This window comes from Mobula birostris, chromosome 5 (assembly GCF_030028105.1).
Source record: "Mobula birostris isolate sMobBir1 chromosome 5, sMobBir1.hap1, whole genome shotgun sequence".
Taxonomy (NCBI): domain Eukaryota; kingdom Metazoa; phylum Chordata; class Chondrichthyes; order Myliobatiformes; family Myliobatidae; genus Mobula; species Mobula birostris.
This window is the reverse complement of record NC_092374.1, coordinates 196,348,651-196,375,136: the sequence shown is the minus strand read 5'-3', so window position 1 is coordinate 196,375,136 and position 26,486 is coordinate 196,348,651. Positions and strand designations below refer to the sequence as shown.

Below are 26,486 nucleotides of genomic sequence, written 5' to 3'. Positions count from 1 at the left end.
ACAAGGTATGACCATTGAGTATTGACAGGTGCCAGCTGGTGTGTATAGAGGCGTGGGGCTGAAGGATCTGTCTGTGCTGTGTGACCCTGACTCAAGGTGTGGAGGCGGGGGGTGAAAAGAGAGTTTGGGCACTGGAGATCAACCCCAGGGATGACCCAGTCATGGGGTACAAAGACTGATAGAACTTGGTGTGGTTTGACACTTCCAAACACCCTCTGCATTTCCTTAGTGCCTCGGCCAATGAACAGCTTGCCGACATTCCCACACCCCTCAGTGCAAAATGAGTTGACAAATCACACGCACGCAATGAATTGCATATCAAAATATATTAAGATCTGCATCCTTGTGTTAAATACACATTTTCCATCCACACCACCCCCAAACCGTACACAGTTGTCAATTCCCAGGCACTTCACTCCGGGCTGTGCACACGGCCAGCTTTTTCTTCTCCCAAACATCCTCGCCGAGCTCCAGGCCACAGTGCTCAGCACCATGGCAACAGACACATTTGAGCTCGGGCACAGGCCGTTTCCTGTACCTACATTGGAAGCCCCTGCAGGTTCTGCTTGGACTTCCAGAGCAAGAAAGGTGCAAAATTGGCTTATTCACCAAGCTAACCCAACTGGAGACCCACAAGTTACACCAGTCTAAAGGACAACGTTGGCAGGATCCTGCAAATACAGTTAAAGTTAGCCAAAAGGACCATCACACTGACCATGTTGGTGTGCCTGGCTGAATCGTAATGCTGGATCAGAGAGATGGGAGGGGGGGTGAGGGAGTAAATTCCTTTCTGCTGGAATACAGTTTTCCTATTGTCTCCAGTCCACTGACTTAAAGAATGGGACAAAAAGCTCCAAGGAAGAGCAGGTGGAAGGGAACTAGTTCAATGGCTCTGCCAAAGAGCTAGTTTGGGCAATGGGCTGAAGAGACAACCACTTCCTGAGCAATATCATTCTTATTTAGATTTGAGTCCCTCAGTGAAGGGGAAGTGGTCATTATTATCACATTTATTTCTGATCCCTATTTACCCCTGGACTGAGGGAGGAGGTAATCTGCCCTCGACCACTGTGGCTGAGGTCCTAGCCAGGCCTCGCGAGTGAACCCGCTAGAGCGATTAAGACCAGCAATCCAGTTGCGTAATGGTTACAGAAATTAAGTGTTTTGAGAAGTACACACTTTACATAAATTATCCTGAATTGAGTTAGCTCGAATAGCACGGTGGGATCTGAACCAGTGTCTCCGGTTAATAGGCCAGAAGTCTGGCCTCTTGTCCAGAAACCCACAGACATTCAGCATCACATACAAAAATATCAAACCAGTAAGTCAGGCAGAATAGATGGAGGGGAATAAACAGTCAACACTTTGAGGCAAGACCCATCATTGAGACCGGAAAAGAGGAGGAGAAAGCTCGAATAAGAAAGTGGGGGGGGGGGGGGAGAAAGAGGGAAGATGCTAGATGCTAAGAAGCTGGGAGTGATAGGTAGAAGAGGTAAAAGGCTGAAGGAGGAATCTGATCAGACAGGAAGCAGAGGGAGATAATGATGGGCAATTAATGAGAAAGACCCGCCACTTTTTTATTCTGGCCTCTGCCCCTTTTCTTTCCAATCCTGACGAAGGGTCTCTGCCTACCCCCCTCCAGAGATGCAGGCCGAGTTGCTGAGTTTCTCCAGCATTGTGTGTGTGCGCGTGTGTGTGTGTTCTGCAGATTTCCAGCATCTGCCGTACCTAGTGTCGATCATGGACATTCATTCTCCTTCGACCCCCGACCCCCTCGGCCAGCCCAGGGAGCTCAGGAGCCGAAAGAAAGCACCAGCCTGTCGTGGCTGGGTGAGGTCTGCAGGAGACCCAGCTTCCTACTGGCCCACTTGGCTGATGCAAGGAACCGGCTGTACCCGCAACCCCAGCCTGCCCTCCTTCTGGTCGGCAGTCCCACCCCCCCCCCCCCCCCCCAATCGATGCTTGCCCGGAAACTGGGACAGGCGCACAGCACGATCCCACGATGGTCTTCCATTTCAGCGACTGCCAATTATGACTGGCATGTAGTCACTCACAGAGTGCCTGGGTGGGGGGAAAAATGAGAACGGCAGTGAGATGGGATGAATGAGACCAGGGAGAGACATTTCCTAACTGTGTTCAAAATCCTCACGTATTTGTTTTGCAGCACGGAGAGAGAGTTAGGCCAGGGTGCACTGGGATGGCCAAAGAGGCAGGAACTATGGGATCATTTAACCATATAACAATTACAGCACAGAAACGGGTCATCTTAGCCCTTCTAGTCCATGCCGAACTCTTACTAGTCCATGCCGACTCTCACCTAGTCCCACCGACCTGCACTCAGCCGATAACCCTCCATTCCTTTCCTGTCCGTATATCTATCCCATTTAACTTTAAATGACAACATCAAACCTGCCTCAACCACTTCTGCTGGAAGCTCATTCCACACAGCTACCACTCTCTGAGTAAAGAAGTTCCCCCTCATGTTACCCCTAAACTTTTGCCCTTAAACTCTTAACTCATGTCCTCTTGTTTGAATCTCCCCCACTCTCAATGGAAAAAGCCTATCCACGTCAACTCTATCTATCCCCCTCATAATTTTAAATACCTCTATTAAGTCCCCCCTCAACCTTCTACGCTCCAAAGAATAAAGACCCAACTTGTTCAACCTTTCTCTGTAACTTAGGAAATGAAACCCAGGTAACATTCTGGTAAACCTTCTCTGTACTCTCTCAATTTTGTTGACATCTTTCCTATAATTCGGTGACCAGAACTGTACACAATACCCCAAATTTGGCCTTACCAATGCCTTGTATAATTTCAACATTACATCCCAACTCCTATACTCAATGCTCTGACTTATAAAGGCCAGCATACCAAAAGCTTTCTTCACCACCCTATCCATATGAGATTCCACCTTCAGGGAACTATGCACCAGTTTTCCTAGAATCCCTCCGTTTCACTGTATTGTTCTGATGTACATATGACAAATAAAGAAACTGTCCTTAAAATGACGTGCAGGCAGAAGAGTATTAGTTTAATTTGGCTTCACATTCGGTACAGACAGGAGGGAGGAGTGGGGAATGGTCAGACAGAACACCAAAGGGGACGTAAGGTGACATGACAGGATGGGCAGGGTTGGATGATATGACAAGGGGCGGTGATGAAATGGGGCAGACAGAATTGGCAAGGTCGGATGGCGGGACCCCCCTTGTCCTCTGATTTCCCCCTCCCCGACAGAGGCGACATTACGTGGGTCCCACGGACTGGATGGAAACGCAGACAGGGTGACGGGGAGCGTGGGGCGGAGATCTCACCTGTTACTCAGCTGCACGCCACCAAACAAGGTTGATCCGTCCCGGCCCACGAACAGCTGCAGTCCGCTCTCTGCAAAACACCAGCCACGGTCAGCGAGGCGGTGAGGACGCACCAGCTCAGCACAGCGCAAACTACAGCCCCACCCCCATCACAAACCCCACAACACTGTTCTCCTCCCCCCCTCACCCACACACAACTCACCTTTGACACAGAAACTGCTCTGACCAAGATGAAAAGAAACTGCAGAGTTGTGAACGCAGCCCAGTCCATCGCACAAAATGGCCTCCCCTTCTCGCGGGCTCAGTAATACAGACCCCTCCCACCCCATATGTTTCCTCTTCTCCCACCTCCCATCAGGCAGATGATACAAAAGTTTAAGAACACATACCACCATGGTCAATAAGAGCCCCTACCCCACTGTTATAAGACTCCTGAACGTTTAATTTGTTTTGCTTGTGAACATTGTGTATTTAATGCCAGTTTCCTGTGATGCTCCTGCAAGTAGGTCTTCCATTGCACCTGTGCAGATGTGTACGTGACGATAAACTTGACTTTGACTGTATCTTGGTACATTAGTGAGGGATACATTTTTCTCCTCCCTGTTACAAACTGGACATTCTACTCTAGGTTCACATCCTCCAACTCCTCCCCAACAGCACCATCCCTGTCACCCTGGAGAATACAATGATCCCCTTGCCCCAAAGAAACATAGCCTCTCGCCCAGCAGCACTAACACTAGCTGGGAGAAACTTGGTGTTACACCTGCACTGTACTGCTGCCCTCTTAACCCCATTCTCCTTCCTCCTCTCCATAACTTTCGACACCCTTACTAATCAAGAACCTAGCAACCTACACTTTAAATATACCCAATGATTTGGCCTCCTCAGCTGTCTGAATTCCACAGATACATCCCCTTCTGCCTAAAGGATGTCTCGTTCTCTACAGGGAATAAAATCCTTTACCTATTCAAACTTTCCCTGTAACTCAGGTCCTCAAGTCCCAGCAACACGACCATACCAGCTGATTAAAATGGGCAACAGCATGCACCCCCCCCAAACCCATTGGAAGTTGATTCCAATTCCTTTGCTGCTACCTACCCTCTGAGTCGCTGGTGTCCGTGAAGTCCTGGGTTTGCACGATTTTCTCCACGATGTCGTCCGCATTGACCCTGGTGTCACTGATCCACGATGGGTAACTCTCGAGGGCCTGGTTCTTCCGCCTGTGGGGCAGGGAGACACAAATTAATGAAGCAAACAACCCGGACAATGTCAAGGAGAATCGTGCACGCACTTCCCTCAAGTTACTACTTTTCAGATGGCAACAAGGAGGCGTACAGGAGCAAAATAGATCAGCTGGTTGAGTGGTGATGCAATGAAAACAACCTTGCAGTCAACATTAGCAAGACCAGGGAATTGATTGTGGAAAGTTAAGTCAAGAGAACACTCACAGTCCTCTTTGCAGATCCAGCAGTGGAAAGTGTGAGCAGCTTCATGCCCCTGGGCATCAACATCTCTGAGAGCTATCCTGGGCCCAACATATTGATGTAATCACAAAGAAGGCAAGACAGCAGCTATAGTTCATTAGGAGATTGAGGAGATTTGGTATGTCACTGTGGACTCTAGCAGGTGTACTGTGGGGAGCATTCTGACTGGTTATATCACCGTCTGGTTAGGAGACTCCAATACACACAATCATGAAAAGGATTGGAGCCTCTGTCAGCTGCGTCACAGCCACAAACTTCCCCAACATAGAGGACATCTTAAAGACAGCGACATCCATCACAAGGGATACTCACTATCCAGAACACGCCATCTTCTCATTACCACCACCGGGGAGGAGGTACAGGAGCCCGAAGACCCACACTCAAATGTTTAGGAATAGCTTCTTCCCCTCTGTCATCAGATTTCTGAATGGTCCATGAACACCAGCTCACTATTCCTCTTTTGCATTTTTTAAAATTTATTTCTGTTGTAATGTAGTGATCCACCAGCACAGTACTACTGCCCGCATCCTGACTAATCAAAAATCTATCAAACTGTGCTTTAAATACACCCAACGACTTGGCCTCCTCAGCCACAGATTCACTACCCGTGGGATAAAGAAATTCCTCCTCGTCTCTATTCTAAAGGGACGTCCTATTCTGAGACTACATCCTCTAGTCCTAAATTTCTCCACTACTGAAAACATCTTCTCCATCTCCACTCTATCTACGCCTATCAATATTTCATAGGTTTCAATCAAATTTCCCCTCGTTCTATTAAACTCTAGTGCAGTGGACCCCAACCTCCAGGCTGCCGACCGATACCAATCCGCGAAGCATGCAGGGGTGCAGCGGTAGCCGGGACGCACCCAGCACATCTTTAAGAAAAAAACCGAAATAAACAAGCTAATTAATTAGGTGCCACCTGGCACGTAAATGTCGGCCCAGATCAGAGGTGATTGCTGATTGCGTCACCTCTGATCTAGACCAACATTTACGTGCCGGGTGGCACCTAATCAATCAGCTTGCTTATTTCGGCTTTTTTCTTAAGGATGTGCTGGGTGCATTCCGGCCACCGCTGCATTCTTCGCGGCACTGTATCGGTCCGCGGCCCGGAGGTTGGGGACCACTGGTCTGGGGAGCATAGGCCCAGAACTATCAAACATTCCTCATGTTAACACTTTCATTCCCGAAATCATTCTCATGAACCTCCTCTGGACCCTCTCCAAAACGAGAACATCCTTTCTTAGATAAGGGGCCCAAAATGGCTCATAATACTCCAAGTGCAGTCTAACCAACGACTTATATAGGCTCAGCATTACATCCTGGCTTTTACATTTTAGTCCTCTTGATATAAACACTAACATTACATTTGCCTTCCTTACCTCAAATTCAACCTGCAAGTTAACCTTTAGGTGAATCCTGAACCCTTCACAAGGACTCCCAAGTCCCTATGCCCCTCTAATTTTTTTAAATTTTCTCCCCATTTAGAAAATAGTCTACACCTTTATTCCTTCTACCAAAGTGCATGACCGTACACTGCAAGTCCCTATACGATATTCCATCTGCCACTTCCTTGCCCATTCTCCTAACGTGTCCAAGTTCTTCTGCAATCTCCTTGCTTCCTCAACACTTCCTGCCCCTCCAACTCTGTTAGCACATTGGCCACAAAGCCATCAAATCCAACATCAGCCGGTGCAGCTGCTTCTCCATGGAAGACAAGCTGGGTTGTCTGCGGCCGACCCGCTGCGAGAGGAGGTCTTGTCCTCGCAGAAACGCAGCTCCAGCACATCCCATGTACTTCAGGCCATGCACCAGGGACTTGTGCTGGTACACTGGACTCCAGTCAACTGGGACACATCAGGACCAGTACAATCAAGCTGCTGTCCCAATTAGCTGAAGTTTCATGGAAATAGTTTAAAAGGATATACAAAAGACAAACTACCATTTAACTGAGTAACAAATTATGTTCTTAAATAAAATATATAACAACTTAGAACACTCCCAATGCTCCTGATGGTTGTCTGACAAATCCGACAATGACAGGAAACCTGTGTGGGAGAGTATGTAAAAAGTGGAAAAGCATTTCACTGGGGCAGTCCCACTCTCTCTGCACCACAAATCCGGGTCCAGTGGTATGAGTAGATATCATGACTGGGGTTGCAATGAATGACCTGTGCCTCACCATGCCCTTCGCTCTCCATGTCGTGTCGCAGAATCACCTTCCTGGCTGTTGGATACTGTAAGTCTCATCCGCCCAGACCACTGGAGCTGACTTTACATGCGAGGACAGGCACGCCCCCATCTCGCCAGGCTAGGAGACCGCCGCCCCTCACCTGTTGAAGGGTGTGGCTACTGTCACATGCAAACGGCTACTTGGATTTACAGGTGAGAGGCGAGTGTCCCCGTGGGGACTAAAGGTAACATTCAAGATGATCGTCAATACCTTAATTCTTCGTAGTTCCTAGCTTACTGAAATAGTGAATTAGTTTTAATGTAACTCCAGGGTGCTTCTGGCATCTCCAAGCCTGAACGTTTGAAACCACAGTGAGCAGAACAGTTCTGAATTGTCTTACTGCTCACTTCTCGCTAACTAACAGTGACAAAAAAAACACTGCTTTTTGAACACAAACACACAGAAATTACTCTATTTAAAAACCGTTCACTGAAGCATGATGTAGTGTCTAAAGGACACACAAGTGCATACGACTGATGCGAGTTAGAAACTGTCCGGCAACGGTCTCCCGTCCAAATTAGGCAGCACAGAGCCCTAAATAAACAAAGAAAATCCTGGCTGCTTTCGTAATTATTTTGTTCACTGAAGTTGTCTGAAATAAGCGTCTGCCCCGATTAACCAATGGTCCAATTAGCCGACCACTGCATTATATTTTGTGACTGTACTTACTGTCGTAAGCATAGGTACTCTGTGTGACTGTAAGTTTGAACTTAAAACAATCTCGCTGTAATTTTAAGTACTTTCTCCACTGCCAGCTCTACCACCAATCTTCTTACCTCGACAACCGATCAGGGGGTCGAACAGGGCGAGGCGGCTTCTCGAAGACCACCTCCCTGGCGGTGGCCTCCATTTCAGCTGCACTGCTGGGCCCTGACGACAGGCCACTGCTACTGGACGAGAACTTCCTCCTTCGGGTTGGCTCTGACAGGCAACGTGAGTGCTCGGAACTATAACCTGAGGCGAATGAGCAGGCGGGACAGAACGTCAGCCAAGTATGCAAAGCTCCACAAAGCTACATTAACCAGCATAGATTTGATAAATTCTAACAGATTTGCACAGGATATATTTTATTATTATATGTTCTAGTATTACTGCTGTATGTACTGTGTACTGTTTCTTGGTCCTGAGGAACATTGTTTCATTTGGTGGTGTACATACAGTATGTACCACTGAATGACAAACTTGAACAGAATCATTGACAATAGGATAAACAGATTAATCGTTTTACATTTTAAGTGATTTTAAGATTTTAAAATGAATTAGAATTCTGTACAAATACAGAATTTTATGAACTTTCCTAGATTTACATAATATTTAGAGATTCCCAAATTTTAATTATTTATATTTTTAAAAATCTCAGCTGCTCTCCAACCCCTCAATCATGTGCTCGCCACCACTGCCACACGTCTCACTTCATCCCCTACCCACCCACCTTCTTCTCCCTCACCTATCACCTTCCAGATTGTACTCCTCCTCTCCCCACCATCGTCTTTTCTGGTATTTACTCCCTTCCTTTCCAGGCCTGATGAAGACTCGGGCCTCAAAACGTCCACTGTTTGTTCCTCTCTGTAGATGCTGCCGGACCTGCCGAGCTCCTCTGGTATTTTACGTGTGTTACGCTGGATTTCTAGGCTCTGCAGAATCTCCTGTGTCTATTATAGCTTAATTTGGCATCGTGTACAGCATGAGCATTGTGGGCTGAAGGGCCTGTGCTGTTCTATGTCCCCCCCCTGAATTCCTGTGTGGATGCATCCATGCACATTCTCTAATAAAGGTCCCCAGTCCTGGTCACCACCACTGACCCACCACCCAGCACCTCCTCTGCCAATTCCATCCAGAATCCCAAAGGCTGGGTCAACATCTGCTTCTGCACTCCAGCCAAAGACCTATTCCCATCCGTTCCGTCCCACAGGCAGCTCAGAAACAGGCCCTTCAGCCCATCTAATCCACCCCGGACTGTTACTCTGCCTATCCGCACCTGGACCATAGTCCTCCATGCCTCTCCCATCCATGTACTTATCCAAACTTTGCACAAATGTTCCTCAAAACCGCGTCCACTACTTCCACTGGCAGCCCGTTCCACACTCCCACCACCCTCCATGTGAAGCCCCCCTCATGTCCCCTTAAATATTTCACTTTTCACCCTTAACCTATAGCCTCTAGTTCTCCCAAAACCTCCATGAATCTGTACCCCTCAATTTTGTATACCTCCACCAAACCTCCCCTCACTGCCCTAAGCTCCAGGGAGTAAAGTTTCAACATTCAACATTTCCCTGAAACAGGGGTCCCCAACCTTTTTTGCACCGCGGACCGGTTTAATATTGACAGTATTCTTGCGGACCGGCTGACGGGGGATGGGGGGGGTGGTGTTCAAGTAGGGTTGCCAACTTTCTCACTCCCAAATAAGGGACAAAAGTACCTGTCAAATACGGGACACTTGTGTTTTCCCCGATAAAGACTATCATAATCATGAAGCCTTGCGTGGACACCTGTGTGTGCATGCGTGACGTGTGCATACGTGACGCGTGCATACATGTACGTGCCAATTTTTTTTTCCTCTCTACAAATCGGTTTTGACTTAATGTTCCCGATTCTGTTAAGTGAAACTACACTGTACATACATTATTTCTACTTTATATAGGCTGTGTATTTATCACATCATTCCTGCTTTTACTATATGTTAGTGTTATTTTAGGTTTTATGCGTTATTTGGTATGATTTGGTAGGTTATTGCAAGTTCGACAGTGCGTGACAGGGAACGAGGAAAGGTGCAGCTGACTCATATCGTTTCCTCGCGGCCCGGTAGCACACGCTTTGCGGGCCGCTACCGGTGGTTGGGGACGTCTGCATTTACAGACCTCAGGTCCTCAAGTCCCAACAGCATCCTTGTAAGTTTTCTCGCATTCCTGGGATCCACTCACCGGAGACTTTGGAATGGAGGCTGCCGAAGCTGGAGGTGGAGCTCCTTGTCCGCCGGCTGTAGCCGCTCTCTTCCGGAGGTGTACCTGCACTGTCCAGATCTTCACCGACGCCCGGGGAGGGGGAGCGGGAAACAGAGGTTACAATGAGAGCAGGAGGGGCTGTGGCAGTGCCAGGGAATAAGCAGCAAGGGAGGGGGAGAGCTCCGCAGTGGGTGGTGCTGTAGCCGTCCCACAGTTCCAGGGTTCGATCCCCACCTCTGGCACTTTTTTGTTTTGAACACCCCACTCCCATGTCCCGGATCAAGACCGAGTAGACTGCTGGCCACTGGAAACTGTCTCTTGGGGTAGAGAGGTCGGTGGGCGGCAGGAGGATCAGCTTGAGGGTCACACGAGGGAGATGGTTAACAGGAAAACAGGGATACAAGTCAGGGGATAGGACTAATGGGATCGTTCTGACTTCTTGTCCTCTTGTGTTATAAGGCAAGAGAGAGGGTGCTACCCCACCACACAAAAGGGTGAAAGGCACAGGTGTCTCCACAAGGTGGCAGTGTCTGGGGCCAGAGGAGGGAGACATTCACAGTGGATCTGAAGGGGGGAGTTTCCCCCCCCACTAGAACAGGGTGGGAATCTGGATCACACTGCCTGAGGGGGCAGGAGGCAGAGACCCTCACAGCATTAAGGGTCAATGCACACAGCCCCTTGCCCAGGGAAGGGGAACAAAAAAAAGAGGGCAGGGGTTTAAATTGAAAGATTAAAAAACAGAGTTGAGGGGAAATTTCAAGCACAGGCTACTCATACATGCTACAATTGCCAGAGGACGTGGTTGAGCAAGGTACAATGACAACAGTTAAAGGACATTTGGATAAGTACATGGTTTGGAGGGTTTAGACAGATTTGGGCAAACACAGACGAAAGGGCTGTTGGGCTCTGGGGTCAATATGGACATGTTGGGCCAAAGGGCCTGTTTCTGTGTTATGAGCCTACGACTTTAAGTATGTAGATGAAGACTTCAGTCAGGTGTGGAAGGTTACAGAACGAGTGCTGGTCAACAGAATTAGTGTAGTTGGATATGCAGTGGTTAGCATGGAGATGTTGGGCCAATTCTACAAGCGGCGGAGGTGAAAGGTTTGAGTGATTAAGACAGAGACCCTCCCCACTGCCCCAGCCAGTCCCAGAGGGGGAGAGGACAGTGTGTGACCCTCTACACCACCCAGTCCCAGAGGGGGAGAGGAAAGTGTGTGACCCACTACCACACCCAGTCCCGGGGGGGGGAGGAAAGTGTGTGACCCACTACCCCACCCTGTCCCAGAGGGGAGAGAGGACAGTATGTGACCCACTACCCCACCCAGTCCCAGAGGGGGAGAGGACAGTGTGTGACCCACTATCCCAGGGACAGTGTGTGACCCACTACCCCACCCGGTCCCAGAGGGGGAGGGGACAGTGTGTGACCCACTACCCCACCCCGTCCCAGAGGGGGAGAGGACAGTGTGTGACCCACTACCCCACCCCGTCCCAGAGGGAGAGAGGACAGTGTGTGACCCACTACCCCACCCGGTCCCAGAGGGGGAGAGGACAGTGTGTGACCCACTACCCCACCCCGTCCCAGAGGGGGAGAGGACAGTGTGTGACCCACTACCCCACCCCGTCCCAGAGGGAGAGAGGACAGTGTGTGACCCACTACCCCACCCGGTCCCAGAGGGGGAGAGGACAGTGTGTGACCCACTACCCCACCCCGTCCCAGAAGGAGAGGGGACAGTGTGTGACCCACTACCCCACCCAGTCCCAGAGGAAGAGAAGACAGTGTGTGACCCACTACCCCACCCGGTCCCAGAGGGGGAGGGGACAGTGTGTGACCCACTACCCCACCCCGTCCCAGAGGGAGAGAGGACAGTGTGTGACCCACTGCCCACTTGGTCCCAGAGGGTTTCACAGTGCTATTTAACAAAAACATGGGCCCTTTGGTTCATTCTGACCAAGAGGCCAACCTGAGCTAGTCCCATGTGCTTGTGTTTGCCCGATATCTCTAAGGTTGCCCCTCAGGTTCCGTTTAAATCTTTCTCTTCTTACTCCATACCTATGCTCCTACCTGAGGGAGACTGATCATTCACCTTATATCCACCCCTCCTGATTTTCTGGGACTGGGCGGACAGTGGGTCACATCCCAAGGGGGACAGGCTGTTGCTGAATTCACTCATGGCCAGATTCCCTTACCTGACCCCATGATGAGTGAGCGACACTTGGGCAGCCTCAGAGTGCTGGGTCTCCGGAGAGCCCCCCTCTCCTTCCCTGCATCGCCTTTGCAATCAGCTTCCAGGCCTCCCTCGCTCCCCACGGCCGTGCTCAGATTGGCACTGGACGGTGGTCTGGAGACAACAGTAACACATACTGATCAGCAGCGCAGATAACAAGACCACAAGACACAGGAGCTCATTTAGGCCATTCAGCCCTTATTTTCCTTCTCAACTCAAATTTTCATCACTTTATGGTGCCAGTGATTACCGATCAGGGTTGGATTCCCACCACTGTCTGTAAGGAGTTTGTACATTCACAGCTTTCCTCCCGGGTGCTCCGGTTTCCTCCCAGATTCCCAAGGCGTTCGGGTTAGTGAATTGTGGGCAAGCTCTGTTGGTGCCAGAAGCGTGGAGCACTTGCGGGCTGCCCAGTACTATCCTCGCTGACTTGATTTGATCCAAACAATGCATTTCACTGTATGTTTTGATGTGCACAGAAAACAAGAGATTCTGCAGACACTGGAAATCCAGAAGCAACCAATTGTTTTCTAATTTTTTTTTGCCCTTTGACACCCTTATTAATTAAGAAATGGTCAACATTTGTTGATGTGGAAACCATAGAAAGGGAGCCGAGGAGATTTACAAGGATGTTGCCTGGATTGGGGAGCATGACTTATGAAAAGAGGTTGAGTGAAGTCAGCCGTTTCTCCTTGGAGTGACGGAGGATGAGAGGTGACCTGATAGAGGTGTATAAACTGATGAGAGGCATTGATTTTACGCAGAGAGTGGTGAGTGCGTGGAATGGGCTGCTGGCAACTGTGGTGGAGGCAGATACGATAAGGACTTCTAAGAGACTTTTGGATAGGTACATGGAGCTTAGAAAAATAGAGGGCTATGGGTGAGCCTAGTAATTTCTAAGGTAGGGACATGTTCGGCACAATTTTGTGGGCCCAAGGGCCTGTATTCTGCTGTAGGTTTTCTATCTGCTTTAAATACACCCAAAGACTTCCTCCTCATCTCCATTCTAAAAGGTCGTCCGTGTATTCTGTGCCCTTTGGTCCTGGACTCTCCCACAAGAGGAAAGATCGTCTCCACATCAGTTCTGTCTAGGCCTTTCAGTATTCAATAGCTTTCACTGAGATCTGCCCCCATTCTTCTAAACTCCAGCGAGTACAGGCCCAGAGCCAAACACTCCTCATATATTAACCCTTTCATGACCAGAACCATTCTCATACACTTCCGCTGAACCCTCTCCAATACCAGCACATCCTTTCTTAGACCTGGGGCCCAAATCTGGCCACAATAGTCTACGTCTACCACGAGCAAGAAAACAAAATGCTGGCACTCAAGGAGCTGGCGCACATCACGTGAATCACAAGTTCACTGACACCACTGCCGTTGGACGAAGGCAGCGCACTTCATTAGGGACTAGAGTTAATTCGGAGATTGCTGAGTCAGAAGGGCCTTTTCTGCATGGCATCTCAATAAAAAAGTTAAGAATTTGTACAGGTGCACCATGGAGAGCATTGTGACCGATTGCATCACAGTCGGTGCCGGAGGCTCCAAACCACAGGATCACAAAAGGCTGCAGAGGGTTGTAACCCCAGCCAGTCCCATCACTGGCACAAACCTCCGTGTTACTGAGGACATCTTCAACAGACAGTGCCTCAAGACAGCAGCATTCACGTCTGAGGTCCCTCACCACGTGCCCTGCTCTCATTACTACCATCAGGGCGGTGCTACAGGAGCCTGACGACTCCGATGTGACCCAGCAACAGCTTCTTCCCCTCTGCCATCAGACTTCTGAACGTGCACAAACCCATCACACTTTCTTTTTGAAGTTTGTAATTTCTGATTGTTTTTGTCTGTGCCCTGTACTGCTGCTGCAAAACAACACATTTCACAGCATATAAGGCAGTGACTCCGATTCTACGGCGATGATGAATCAGCATACAGGAGTGCGACAGGTCACCTTGTCGAGTGATGCCACGACATCAAACTCTCGCTCAATGTCAGTAAGGAAAAAGGACTGAGCATCGACTTCAGGATGGGGATAATGTCTCCATTGGGGTAGTGGCTGCAGAGAGAGTCAGCAGGTTTAAATTCCTGGGTGTGAATATAGCAGATGATCTGCTCTGGGCCCAGCACGTAGATGCACTCACAAGGAAGGCATGCCAGCATCTTAGGAGGTTTGGCACTGAACGCTCTAACTGTACTGTCGAAAGTATCCTGACTAGATTTATCACTGCCTGATATACGATGCACAGGAAAGCAAGAAGCTGCAGAGAGCAGGGGACCCAGCCCAGTACACCTCTGGCACATCCCTCCCCACCACTGATAGTATCTGCGGGAGACGATGCCTCAAGATGACAACATCCATCAAAGATCCCCACCATCCCGGCCACGCCATCTTCCTGCAGATACCATCGTACAGAGGCCTGGAGTCCCACACCACCGGGATCAAGAAAAGCTTCAACTATTCAGCTCCTGACAAGCCTAATCACCACCTCAATACAGAAACACTATGACCACTTTGCACTGTAATCTCCTAGTGGCTTAATTCTGCTCCTATGTCTTATGGCCTTATAAACGAAGATTTTTACTTTGTTCCAATTGTTCTCTTTCTTGTATCATTTACACTTAACATGTTACTTTTTTCTTGTGTATACTGTGTATCTGATGCTTTGCATCTGTGCGGACATGTACATTTGACAATAAACTCGGGCGTGAATGACCTCGCAGCTGGGTGTCATTCCATGGACTGACAGCGGGTGGCGCTGTTGCCCACTCGGTCACCCTGCATTGATCTGGGCCACCGCACCCTTGACAGACGCAGCCGAGCAGAGCGAGAACTTTGGCCGCCACACCGCAAGGCCACAGGCTGGGGGCAATGGAGTCACCTATGGAGAGGAATGAAGAGTCATTGTTTCGGGCAGAGACATTACGGGTCTGGTCCCCAAAAGTCGCCTCTTTATTGCTCCACCTGACTCTGCTTTGGACACTTTTAACTTGCACTGGACACTTATAACTGATTTTAACTGACATGTGGCTGTTGTGTTTTACTATTTATTGTTATGTTTATTATTTAGTGTTGCGTTTGTTATGTTATGATTGCACTGCCCCTGAGAAACGCTGTCTCATTCTGCCCTGCAGAGCTGATGTATGGTTAGAATGACAATAAAGTTTTTTGAATCTTTGAATCTTGAATCTCTCCATAGATGCTGCCTGATTTGCTGAACTCCTCTGGCATTTTGTGTGTTTTACTCTGGATTTGCAGCATCTCGTGCTGGTGACCCAGTTTCCCCAGCAATGTGTGTGTTGCTCCCGAGTCCAGCAACCTCTTCATCTCCAACTCCCTATCGGTTCTCTTTTTCCTGTTAACCTACGGTGTGGGTTAAATCACAGACATCAAGTAACTTACCAGCCTGTACATAGTTGGGACGTGGGAGGAAGCCGGAGCATCTGCAGAGAACGTGCAAATTCCACGCAGGCATCGTGAGTGGTGGTAAAAGTCAGGACAGGAAGTTATTTAATGCCAGGAGAGGTTCAGTGGGCTGAATGGCCTCTACCAGTTGCCCTGGGAAACTGGGCAGGTGGGAAGTGGCAAACGTGGGCTCAGTTTTATTTATTTTAGCAAGCTGTCAGGCCAGGATTTTGCCCCATCCTTTGAGAGAGTGGGGGGTGAGCCGCTTTCTTAAACCCCATTGGGGGGGGGAAAGGGATTGTTCTGAGTTTCGGGACAGACTCAGTGGACTGAAGCATCTCCTCCACATTCACAGAAATGCAACAGAACCAAGAGCTGAAGTCTGCGGTGATGGTAAAACAAATACGATAAAATGTGGAGAAGAACAGACAACTGTCAAAACAAGGAGAGCGCAGTGACAGGTCAGTACTCACGTTTTAAAGCATGGATCCCCCAACAATAACTGCATACTGATGGAGACCTGGGAGAGGCAGAGAAGAGCAGACAAAATGAGTGAAGAAACAAGGCCAAGAGAAGATGAGACAGAAAGAATCAATGGCAAGTGGAACGCAATTGTAAAATTCAGACAGTTCAACAAAAAAATGGCAAAGGTACAGACAGGGAAAAATGATGGGGGGGGCAGAAACAAGAACCTTTCATCAGAAATTTCACAAATATAGCTGTTCAAGTATTCCTCATGTGTCAGCCTCTCACCCTTCCTCCACCCCGTCCAAAGGACAGTAAATCACCTCCTTTCTCGTCTTAGAGCTTGGATAAAGTCAATGTTGGCTCCAAAGCATCACAGGTTGAAACTAAAGGGTTACAGCGACAAGGGTCGATCAATGTAACCTCACTTAACACCGACGATTTTTGTTGGGACAACGTAGAGTTTTGACCTTTACCAAATCTGTTTTTTTAATTCCTCTTTCTGAGGCAATTGTAGCATCTCACAGGAGACAAAGGTGGGATATACAATATATAACTCATTTGTAAACAAGGAACTTTATAATGATAGTGCAAAACTTAAACTAAAATGTCATCCTGTGTCTCCCGGACACATCAAACACTCTTACAAACTTGTACAGGTATGCTGTTGAAGGTATCCTGTCTAGTTACATCTCGTCTGCTGCCGCGATTTTTACGTATATGAACACAAAAAGCTGCAGAGAGCAGCGGACTCTGCCCTGTACATCACAGGTACATCTCTCCCCACCATCTACAGGAGGTGCTGCTTCAAGAAGGCAACAGCCAACATCAAAGACCCTCCACCATCTTCTTGCAGTTACCATCGGGCAGGAAGTACAGAATGCTCAGGTCCCACTCCACCCAACTCAAGAACAGTTACTACCCTTCAAACACTTGGTTCCTGAACTGAATTGAATTGACTTTATTTCTTCACATACATGAGGAATAAAAGTCTTTACGTTATGTCTCTGTCTAAATGTGCAATCATTGTAATTTATAATAAATAGAAGAGTCAATGTAACATAGAATACACTCCAATCAGCATGAGTGAATCAGTCTGATGGCCTGGTGGAAGAAGCTGTCCCGGAGCCTATTGGTCCTGGTTTTTATGCTGCGGTACCGTATCCCGGATGGTAGCAGCTGGAATAGTTTGTGGTTGGGGTGACTCGGGTCCCCAATGATCCTTCGGGCCCTTTTCTCACACCTGTCTTTGTAAATGTCCTGAACCGACCTGCACAACCCTAATCACCGTCTCGGTATATCAACACCACGACCACTTTGCACTGCAATACACTGTCTTTTTGCTGTTCTACTTGTGTTTGTTCTTCTATAATTTACATTGTTTTTTCATGCGATTATTGTGTCTCCAGTGCTGAGAGCCTGTGATGCTGCTGAAGGTAAGTTTTTCATTGCACCTGTACATATATGTACAATAAACTTCACTTCGACTTTGGATTTGACTCACTCTCCAGGGCACCTGCTCCCTGTGCCCTGGGAACGTCAGGTTCAGACAGACACTGACTCAAGGTGAAAATTCCAATTTACAGGAATTTTTTTTAAAAATTCCCCTTAATACGTAGAGAATTCTGTGGAGGCCAAATAAATGGAGCAATGCACACAAAATTCGGGAAGAACTCAGCAGGTCAGGCAGCATCTATGGAGAGGATTAACTGTCAACGAACATCAACTGCTTATTGTGTGTGTGTGTGTATACGTGCATTCATGCGTGTACGTATGTGTGAGTGCATGTGTTTGTACACGTGCATGCATGTGAGTACCTGTGTGCGAGTGCATATTTGTATACGTGCATGCGTGTATACGTGTGCGAGTGCGTGTACTTGTATACGTGCATGCATGTGGGTACCTGTGTGCGAGTGCATATTTGTATACGTGCATGCGTGTATACGTGTGCGAGTGCGTGTACTTGTATACGTGCATGCATGTGGGTACCTGTGTGCGAGTGCATATTTGTATACGTGCATGCGTGTATACGTGTGCGAGTGCGTGTACTTGTATACGTGCATGCATGCGGGTACCTGTGTGCGAGCGCATATTTGTATACGTGCATGCGTGTATACGTGTGCGAGTGCGTGTACTTGTATACGTGCATGCATGCGGGTACCTGTGTGCGAGCGCATATTTGTATACGTGCATGCGTGTATACGTGTGCGAGTGCGTGTACTTGTATACGTGCATGCATGCGGGTACCTGTGTGCGAGTGCATATTTGTATACGTGCATGCGTGTATACGTGTGCGAGTGCGTGTACTTGTATACGTGCATGCATGCGGGTACCTGTGTGCGAGTGCATATTTGTATACGTGCATGCGTGTATACGTGTGCGAGTGCGTGTACTTGTATACGTGCATGCATGCGGGTACCTGTGTGCGAGCGCATATTTGTATACGTGCATGCGTGTATACGTGTGTGAGTGCGTGTACTTGTATACGTGCATGCATGCGTGTACGTGTGTGCGTGCATAATGGGAAGGGGGATTGTTCTTCTGTTGTCTGATTTTGTTTTGTTCTTTTCCCCTGTGTTGTTCTGCTGAACACTGTGGGCATGCTACACCGGTGCTGGAATGTGTGGTGACACTTGCAGGCTGCCCCCAGCACATCCCTGCGGTGTGTTTGTTGTTAGCACAAATGACACATTTCACTGTATGTTTCAATGCGCACGTGATAAATCTGAATCCGCAGATGCTGCCTGACCTGTTGAGTTCCTCAGGACCTTTGTGTGTGTTGCTTCAGATTTCCAGCATCTCTGTGCCTCTGAATAAAGGCAGCCCTGACTGACAGGTACAATCCACTCGAGATCCCCCTGCTTGATCTCTCTACTCCTCCACAAGCCCTCAACATTAATCCCAACCACGCTCATCCTTTGGGAAAGGGGCTCCCTCTTCCAGATGTGCCCCATCCCGGTGATCAGCAGCCCTCCCTCCCATTCACCTTGAGGATGGAGTTGTCCTGCCGCGTGTTCTTGGTGTCGTAGCCCTCCAGCAGGCAGCAGCGAGCAGTGGAGCCGGCACCGGCAAACTCGGCCAGGTTCAGGTCTACGAAGCCCAGCTACAGGTGGGGAGGAGGAGAGGAGCGAGAGGGAGGTTAGGAATAGGGGTACGACCAGCCAAAACCTGGGCCGACACATGGCCCTGAGATTAGATTATGAAGACACGCAGTCCTCTTTTATTGTCATTTAGTAATGCATGCATTAAGACATTTCCTGACCAAAGAGAGCCCTCCCTCCTCACCCAGTCCCATCCCCAGAGTCCAGTGGACTGCACTCTCCCCCATTTACAGATTCGAAACTGCGCTCCAGAATCCAACACCACAGGAAGGGCAAGGGAGCACTGCAGGGCTCTCGGTTAACTCATTCATCACCAGAGGCTTTATAGAACATTAGCCAGAACGCGTTTGGAATACTGTGAGAAGTTTTGGCCCATATCTATGAAAGGACATGTTGGCGTTGGAGGGGATCCCGAGGAGGTTCACAGGAATGATACAGGAAATGAAAGGTTTAATGTATGAGGAGCATTTGATGGCTCAGGGCCTGTACCAGCTGGAGCTTTTCAGAATGGCAGGGTATCTCACTGAAACCTATTGAATATTGGAAGGCCTGGATAAAGTGGATGTGGAGAGGATGTTTCCAATAGTGAGGAAGTCTAGGACCAGACGGGCATGTCAAGGATGTCCCTTTAGAACAGAGATGAGGAGGAATTTCTTTAACCAGAGTGTCAGTGAATTGTGGAGTTCATTGCCATGGACGGCAGTAGAAGGCAAGGCATTGGGTATATTTAAGGTGGAGGTTGACAGGTTTTTGATTAGTAAGGCTGTCAAAGGCAGGAGAATAGCGTTGAGAGGATTCAAGTGACCTGATTCTCCTCCTCTGCCTTACGGACTTGACGTTATTTCCATCTACACCAATGTAATTCCCAACTCATTTGAAGCTCACAGAATCAACAGTGTACACAGCGTTTAAAAACACAACAACAAATACAGCAAAAAGCACGAAAAAAGTTGCAACTCAGCTCAGTCCAAGTCCGGTTTCTTGTGACGTGCACAGTCACCTGTGTGGAGGGAGGAAGTTGGGAGGTGATAGGTGGGGGTACAGGAGGGTGAAGGGGGAAGCTGGGAGGTAGGTGGGGGTACAGGAGGGTGAAGGGGGAAGCTGGGAGGTAGGTGGGGAGGAGGAGGGTGAAGGGGGAAGCTGGGAGGTGATAGGTGGGGTACAGGAGGGTGAAGGGGGAAGCTGGGAGGTGATAGGTGGGGGTACAGGAGGGTGAAGGGGGAAGCTGGGAGGTGATAGGTGGGGGTACAGGAGGGTGAAGGGGGAAGCTGGGAGGTGATAGGTGGGGTACAGGAGGGTGAAGGGGGAAGCTGGGAGGTGATAGGTGGAGTACAGGAGGGTGAAGGGGGAAGCTGGGAGGTAGGTGGGGAGGAGGAGGGTGAAGGGGGAAGCTGGGAGGTGATAGGTGGGGGTACAGGAGGGTGAAGGGGGAAGCTGGGAGGTAGGTGGGGAGGAGGAGGGTGAAGGGGGAAGCTGGGAGGTGATAGGTGGGGGTACAGGAGGGTGAAGGGGGAAGCTGGGAGGTAGGTGGGGAGGAGGAGGGTGAAGGGGAACCTGGGAGGTGATAGGTGGGGAGGAGGAGGGTGAAGGGGGAATGGGAGGTGATAGGTGGGGTACAGGAGGGTGAAGGGGGAAGCTGGGAGGTGATAGGTGGGGTACAGGAGGGTGAAGGGGGAAGCTGGGAGGTGATAGGTGGGATACAGGAGGGTGAAGGGGGAAGCTGGGAGGTGATAGGTGGGGTACAGGAGGGTGAAGGGGGAATGGGAGGTGATAGGTGGGGGTACAGGAGGGTGAAGGGGGAAGCTGGGAGGTGATAGGTGGGGGTACAGGAGGGTGAAGGGGGAATGGGAGGTGATAAGTGGGTTACAGGAGGGTGAAGGGGGAAGCTGGGAGGTGATAGGTGGGATACAGGAGGGTGAAGAGGGAATGGGAGGTGATAGGTGGGGTACAGGAGGGTGAAGGGGGAAGCTGGGAGGTGATAGGTGGGGGTACAGGAGGGTGAAGGGGCAAGCTGGGAGGTGATAGGTGGGGGTACAGGAGGGTGAAGGGGAAGCTGGGAGGTGATAGGTGGGGAGGAGGGTGAAGGGGGAATGGGAGGTGATAGGTGGGGGTACAGGAGGGTGAAGGGGGAAGCTGGGAGGTGATAGGTGGGGGTACAGGAGGGTGAAGGGGGAAGCTGGGAGGTAGGTGGGGAGGAGGAGAGTGAAGGGGGAAAATGGGAGGTAGGTGGGGAGGAGGAGGCTGAAGGGGGAAGCTGGGAGGTGATAGGTGGGGGTACAGGAGGGTGAAGGGGGAATGGGAGGTGATAGGTGGGGTACAGGAGGGTGAAGGGGAAAGCTGGGAGGTGATAGGTGGGGTACAGGAGGGTGAAGGGGGAAGCCGGGAGGTGATAGGTGGGGGTACAGGAGGGTGAAGGGGGAATGGGAGGTGATAGGTGGGGGTACAGGAGGGTGAAAGGGGAAGCTGGGAGGTGATAGGAGGGGGTACAGGAGGGTGAAGGGGGAATGGGAGGTGATAGGTGGGGTACAGGAGGGTGAAGGGGGAAGCTGGGAGGTGATAGGTGGGGGTACAGGAGGGTGAAGGGGGAATGGGAGGTGATAAGTGGGGTACAGGAGGGTGAAGGGGGAAGCTAGGAGGTGATAGGTGGGGGTACAGGAGGGTGAAGGGGGAAGCTGGGAGGTAGGTGGGGAGGAGGAGGGTGAAGGGGAAGCTGGGAGGTAGGTGGGGAGGAGGAGGGTGAAGGGGGAAGCTGGGAGGTGATAGGTGGGGGTACAGGAGGGTGAAGGGGGAAGCAGGGAGGTAGGTGGGGAGGAGGAGGCTGAAGGGGAAGCTGGGAGGTAGGTGGGGAGGAGGAGGGTGAAGGGGGAAGCTGGGAGGTAGGTGGGGAGGAGGAGGGTGAAGGGGAAGCATGGAGGTGATAGGTGGGGTACAGGAGGGTGAAGGGGGAAGCTGGGAGGTGATAGGAGGGGGTACAGGAGGGTGAAGGGGGAATGGGAGGTGATAGGTGGAGTACAGGAGGGTGAAAGGGGAAGCTGGGAAGTAGGTGGGGAGGATGAGGGTGAAGGGGAAGCTGGGAGGTGATAAGTGGGGTACAGGAGGGTGAAGGGGGAAGCTGGGAGGTGATAGGTGGGGGTACAGGAGGGTGAAGGGGGAAGCTGGGAGGTGATAGGTGGGGGTACAGGAGGGTGAAGGGGGAAGCTGGGAGGTGATAGGTGGGGTACAGGAGGGTGAAGGGGGAAGCTGGGAGGTGATAGGAGGGGGTACAGGAGGGTGAAGGGGGAATGGGAGGTGATAGGTGGGGTACAGGAGGGTGAAGGGGGAAGCTGGGAGGTGATAGGAGGGGGTACAGGAGGGTGAAGGGGGAATGAGAGGTGATTGGTGGGGTACAGGAGGGTGAAAGGGGAAGCTGGGAAGTAGGTGGGGAGGAGGAGGGTGAAGGGGAAGCTGGGAGGTGATAGGTGGGGAGGAGGAGGGTGAAGGGGGAAGCTGGGAGGTGATAAGTGGGGTACAGGAGGGTGAAGGGGGAAGCTGGGAGGTAGGTGGGGAGGAGGAGAGTGAAGGGGGAAGCTGGGAGGTAGGTGGGGAGGAGGGTGAAGGGGGAAGCTGGGAGGTGATAAGTGGGGTACAGGAGGGTGAAGGGGGAATGGGAGGTGATAGGTGGGGGTACAGGAGGGTGAAGGGGGAAGCTGGGAGGTAGGTGGGGGTACAGGAGGGTGAAGGGGAAGCTGGGAGGTAGGTGGGGAGGAGGAGGCTGAAGGGGAAGCTGGGAGGTAGGTGGGGAGGAGGAGGGTGAAGGGGGAAGCTGGGAGGTAGGTGGGGAGGAGGAGGGTGAAGGGGGAAGCTGGGAGGTGATAGGTGGGGGTACAGGAGGGTGAAGGGGGAATGGGAGGTGATAAGTGAGAAGGAGGGTGAAGAGGGAATGGGAGGTGATAGGTGGGGTACAGGAGGGTGAAGGGGGAAGCTGGGAGGTGATAGGTGGGGGTACAGGAGGGTGAAGGGGGAAGCTGGGAGGTGATAGGTGGGGTACAGGAGGGTGAAGGGGGAAGCTGGGAGGTGATAGGTGGGGGTACAGGAGGGTGAAGGGGGAAGCTGGGAGGTGATAAGTGGGGTACAGGAGGGTGAAGGGGGAAGCTAGGAGGTGATAGGTGGGGGTACAGGAGGGTGAAGGGGGAAGCTGGGAGGTAGGTGGGGAGGAGGAGGGTGAAGGGGAAGCTGGGAGGTAGGTGGGGAGGAGGAGGGTGAAGGGGGAAGCTGGGAGGTGATAGGTGGGGGTACAGGAGGGTGAAGGGGGAAGCTGGGAGGTAGGTGGGGAGGAGGAGGCTGAAGGGGAAGCTGGGAGGTAGGTGGGGAGGAGGAGGGTGAAGGGGGAAGCTGGGAGGTAGGTGGGGAGGAGGAGGGTGAAGGGGAAGCTGGGAGGTGATAGGTGGGGGTACAGGAGGGTGAAGGGGGAATGGGAGGTGACAAGTGAGGAGGAGGGTGAAGGGGGAATGGGAGGTGATAGGTGGGGTACAGGAGGGTGAAGGGGGAAGCTGGGAGGTGATAGGTGGGGGTACAGGAGGGTGAAGGGGGAAGCTGGGAGGTGATAGGTGGGGAGGAGGAGGGTGAAGGGGGAAGCTGGGAGGTGATAGGTGGGGTACAGGAGGGTGAAGGGGGAAGCTGGGAGGTGATAGGTGGGGGTACAGGAGGGTGAAGGGGGAAGCTGGGAGGTGATAGGTGGGGGTACAGGAGGGTGAAGGGGGAAGCTGGGAGGTGATAGGTGGGGTACAGGAGGGTGAAGGGGGAAGCTGGGAGGTGATAGGTGGGGTACAGGAGGGTGAAGGGGGAAGCTGGGAGGTGATAGGAGGGGGTACAGGAGGGTGAAGGGGGAATGGGAGGTGATAGGTGGGGTACAGGAGGGTGAAGGGGGAAGCTGGGAGGTGATAGGAGGGGGTACAGGAGGGTGAAGGGGGAATGGGAGGTGATTGGTGGGGTACAGGAGGGTGAAAGGGGAAGCTGGGAAGTAGGTGGGGAGGAGGAGGGTGAAGGGAAAGCTGGGAGGTGATAGGTGGGGAGGAGGAGGGTGAAGGGGGAAGCTGGGAGGTGATAAGTGAGGAGGAGGGTGAAGAGGGAATGGGAGGTGATAGGTGGGGTACAGGAGGGTGAAGGGGGAAGCTGGGAGGTGATAGGTGGGGGTACAGGAGGGTGAAGGGGGAAGCTGGGAGGTGATAGGTGGGGTACAGGAGGGTGAAGGGGGAAGCTGGGAGGTGATAGGTGGGGGTACAGGAGGGTGAAGGGGGAAGCTGGGAGGTGATAGGTGGGGTACAGGAGGGTGAAGGGGGAAGCTGGGAGGTGATAGGTGGGGTACAGGAGGGTGAAGGGGGAAGCTGGGAGGTGATAGGAGGGGGTACAGGAGGGTGAAGGGGGAATGGGAGGTGATAGGTGGAGTACAGGAGGGTGAAAGGGGAAGCTGGGAAGTAGGTGGGGAGGAGGAGGGTGAAGGGGAAGCTGGGAGGTGATAGGTGGGGAGGAGGAGGGTGAAGGGGGAAGCTGGGAGGTGATAGGTGGGGTACAGGAGGGTGAAGGGGGAAGCTGGGAGGTGATAGGTGGGGGTACAGGAGGGTGAAGGGGGAAGCTGGGAGGTGATAGGTGGAGTACAGGAGGGTGAAAGGGGAAGCTGGGAAGTAGGTGGGGAGGAGGAGGGTGAAGGGGAAGCTGGGAGGTGATAGGTGGGGAGGAGGAGGGTGAAGGGGGAAGCTGGGAGGTGATAGGTGGGGTACAGGAGGGTGAAGGGGGAAGCTGGGAGGTGATAGGTGGGGGTACAGGAGGGTGAAGGGGGAAGCTGGGAGGTGATAGGTGGGGTACAGGAGGGTGAAGGGGGAAGCTGGGAGGTGATAGGTGGGGTACAGGAGGGTGAAGGGGGAAGCTGGGAGGTGATAGGAGGGGGTACAGGAGGGTGAAGGGGGAATGGGAGGTGATAGGTGGAGTACAGGAGGGTGAAAGGGGAAGCTGGGAAGTAGGTGGGGAGGAGGAGGGTGAAGGGGAAGCTGGGAGGTGATAGGTGGGGTACAGGAGGGTGAAGGGGGAAGCTGGGAGGTGATAGGTGGGGGTACAGGAGGGTGAAGGGGGAAGCTGGGAGGTGATAGGTGGGGGTACAGGAGGGTGAAGGGGGAAGCTGGGAGGTGATAGGTGGGGGTACAGGAGGGTGAAGGGGGAAGCTGGGAAGTAGGTGGGGAGGAGGAGGGTGAAGGGGGAAGCTGGGAGGTGATAGGTGGGGAGGAGGAGGGTGAAGGGGGAATGGGAGGTGATAGGTGGGGAGGAGGAGGGTGAAGGGGGAATGGGAGGTGATAGGTGGGGTACAGGAGGGTGAAGGGGGAAGCTGGGAGGTGATAGGTGGGGTACAGGAGGGTGAAGGGGGAAGCTGGGAGGTGATAGGTGGGGGTACAGGAGGGTGAAGGGGGAAGCTGGGAGGTAGGTGGGGAGGAGGAGGGTGAAGGGGGAAGCTGGGAGGTGACAGGTGGGGGTACAGGAGGGTGAAGGGGGAAGCTGGGAGGTGATAGGTGGGGGTACAGGAGGGTGAAGGGGAAGCTGGGAGGTGATAGGTGGGGGTACAGGAGGGTGAAGGGGGAAGCTGGGAGGTGATAGGTGGGGGTACAGGAGGGTGAAGGGGGAAGCTGGGAGGTAGGTGGGGAGGAGGAGGGTGAAGGGGAAGCTGGGAGGTAGGTGGGGAGGTGGAGGGTGAAGGGGGAAGCTGGGAGGTGATAGGTGGAAAAGAGCTGAAGAAGTACGATTAACAAGGGAGATCACAGAACACGAGAGTTCTGAAGGTGCTAACAAACATAAGCAAACCATACAAAACGCTGGAGGAACGCAGCAACTTGGGCAGCATTTACGGAGCAGAATAAAGAGTTGACCTTTCGGACCGAGACTCTTCACCAGAACTTCAGCCTTTCACTCTGCACTAGTTCAGACCGCAGTCCAACCTCGGCACCATTCTGGCATCCTGCGGGAGGAACTCGGAGGATCGAGCAGCGCCTGCAGGAGGAAAGAAATTGCCGATGCTTCAGGTCGAAACCCTGCCTGAAAGGCCAATAATTCCTTTCCTTCCCACAGACGCTCCGAGCTCCCCCAGCAGATTGCGTGTTGCCACAGGTCCCAGCATCGGCCGTCTCCCGTGTCTCCTTTGCACCATTCTGCAGTTCTGTGCTATTTGCTGCACTTATTGTTACCACGTTTCCTCCATGAGCTTCACGTGAACAAGGAATTCCATTGCACCCGGGTGTACGTGACAAGAAACTGATCTGAATCCGAATCAATCTGGAAGTGGCTCCCGAGAGTAC

At 51.6% G+C, this 26,486-nt stretch overlaps 1 protein-coding gene across 1 annotated transcript in view; it reads right to left on the bottom strand.

Annotated features, from left to right (window-relative positions):
- Positions 1-312: 312 nt before the first annotated feature.
- Positions 313-26,486, bottom strand: part of LOC140198210 (early estrogen-induced gene 1 protein-like) — a 42,081-nt gene continuing 15,907 nt past the window's right edge. The window contains exons 4-11 of the mRNA XM_072259249.1: positions 19,056-19,172; positions 16,078-16,124; positions 12,161-12,312; positions 9,950-10,048; positions 7,805-7,982; positions 4,410-4,531; positions 3,312-3,381; positions 313-2,058 (exon numbers count right to left, since the gene is read on the bottom strand). Coding sequence (XP_072115350.1) covers positions 2,013-2,058; positions 3,312-3,381; positions 4,410-4,531; positions 7,805-7,982; positions 9,950-10,048; positions 12,161-12,312; positions 16,078-16,124; positions 19,056-19,172 — 831 coding nt within the window. The 3' untranslated portion in view covers positions 313-2,012. The remainder of the gene's footprint in view (positions 2,059-3,311; positions 3,382-4,409; positions 4,532-7,804; positions 7,983-9,949; positions 10,049-12,160; positions 12,313-16,077; positions 16,125-19,055; positions 19,173-26,486) is intronic.